This window comes from Elephantulus edwardii, unplaced genomic scaffold (genome assembly GCF_000299155.1).
Source record: "Elephantulus edwardii isolate Elephantulus edwardi_28Jun2011 unplaced genomic scaffold, EleEdw1.0 scaffold00085, whole genome shotgun sequence".
Classification (NCBI taxonomy): Eukaryota; Metazoa; Chordata; class Mammalia; order Macroscelidea; family Macroscelididae; genus Elephantulus; species Elephantulus edwardii.
Window position 1 is genome coordinate 11952037 of NW_006399835.1, and position 1995 is coordinate 11954031.

At 38.4% G+C, this 1995-nt stretch overlaps 1 protein-coding gene across 1 annotated transcript in view; it reads right to left on the reverse strand.

Annotated features, from left to right (window-relative positions):
* LOC102849361 (NXPE family member 3-like) overlaps positions 1–1629 on the reverse strand; it is a 32744-nt gene extending 31115 nt beyond the window's left edge. Inside the window, exon 1 of the mRNA XM_006890007.1 lies at positions 1338–1629. Coding sequence (XP_006890069.1) covers positions 1338–1430 — 93 coding nt within the window. The 5' untranslated portion in view covers positions 1431–1629. The remainder of the gene's footprint in view (positions 1–1337) is intronic.
* Between the last annotated feature and the right edge of the window lie 366 nt (positions 1630–1995).

The window sequence follows — 1995 nt, forward strand, 5'->3', positions numbered from 1 at the left end:
GGCAATGAAGGAGTGAAAGCCCAGAATCCCTGTGAGTACTCATTGAAACTAATAAAATTTAATAATAATAATAAAAAAATGTATGCTGTGCTCGCTTCGGCAGCACATATACTAAAAAAAAAAAAAAGTATGCTGAACTCACTTCAGCAGCACATATACTAAAACTGTAATGATACAGAGAAGATTAGTATTACCTCGGCATAAAATGACACACAAAAAGCTGTATGCATCACTTTCTCAAAATGTTGGAAACAGAAATACCATTTGACTCAGCATTTCCACTCCTGGGAATATACCCTAAAGAAATCAGAGCCACCACTCAAACAGATACATGTACACCCATGTTTATTGGTCCATTATTCACAATAGCAAAGAGCTGGAAACGACCCAAGTGCCCATCAACAAATGAATGGGCATAAAAACTACAGTACATTCAAACAACTGATTATACAGCACTGAAAAATGAATTAGTAAAACATAAGGACATTATGTTGAGTGAAATTTCTGTCACAAAAGGACAAATACTGTATAATACCACTGTTATAAAAGAGGATGGTGGGGGGGATAGGGGATAGAATGGGAAGAGAGTGAATAAATAACAGACATGGCAGTAGAAAAGGTGAGGGGGAAAACTGTCCAAAAGGAATACATGATTAGGCATTATATGCAGGACAATGATCTGGAACCAGGGATGCACTGCAGGGTGGGCTGGGGGAGGGGGAGGGAGGAAGGGAAGAAAGTGTTCAACAATGAATAAAAAAAAATAATTTAAAAAATATGTATGCCAGGGAGCTCTGGTGGCCGAGTGGCAAGACGCTGCACTGCAATCCCAGAGGTACGCAGTTCAAATCCACCAGATGCTCTGCTGGAGAAGGAGGGGGCAATCTCCTCCTGTACCAGTCAGATCTGATTTAACGGTACACATAAAAATAATACAATAAAAATTTAAAAAAAAAAGTATGCCTTTGAATTACTGGGATGGTAAAGAGTATTGATTATGCAATGGACTGCCAAAAGATCAAACAAAGTTGTTTTAGCAAAAGTGCAACCAGGTGCTCCTTAGTGACAAGGAGGGTAAAGCTTTAGCTCAGATACTTTGGGCAAGTTGTCAGGAGGTGCTAGTCCTTGGGAAAAGACTAGCAAACATAGCCGGTCAGAGGAAGAGAGGAAGACCCTCAATAAGATGGATTGACACAGTGACTGTAACAGGGTTGAGCCTGCTGGAGATTATGCGGATGGTATAGAATCATATTTTAATACTTATTAAATAAATGAAAATAAGAACTGTGGGCACGGTAAGTTTCCTGATGACCAACAGTTCCCCAGTTAAGACTCACCTCTACCTGAGTAACATTGACGACCAGCACCACCACCATCAACACTGCAAGCAGACAGCAGAAAAGACGTAGTTTGAAGAAATTGGTCCACATTGTCTGGCTGTGTCCTGATCACCCATGGCCGACACCATGCTACCCTTCACTTCTCAAAACTCCATGTTTTTGTTTTTCTGAACTGCAGATGGGCTGGCTTTCCTTTTAATTTGCTTCTTTCCTGGTAGTGTCAGGTTCTTTTGTGTAGAACAGAGATGCAAGTTGGTTTAAGAAAGACATTTTTCTTCAGATAACTCCTTCAAAGGGGGAAGATAAAGAAAAAAAAATAGATTACCAACTGCAACAGATTAGGGTAAAATAAAAAGTCAACATAGTTCTTCTTCCTTAATCTTAAATAGGGTCCAAAATTATGAGATGAAACCAAAGATCTAGAGCATAAGAGATATATTCATTCCATTCTGTGCATCCTTCCCCTCTCATCTGCTCCTGGAAAAATTCAGTAACATAATGTCCTGTTATCAATTGGTTTTTAACTTAAAGAGAACAAAAAATAATGTTATCAAACTTTTAGAAATTGCAAAATAAAAGTAACTATTAAATGTTGACAGAAATAGCACAAGCTTCTTTTCCCTTACAGTATAAATTATATGTCTTTATTAGCTGC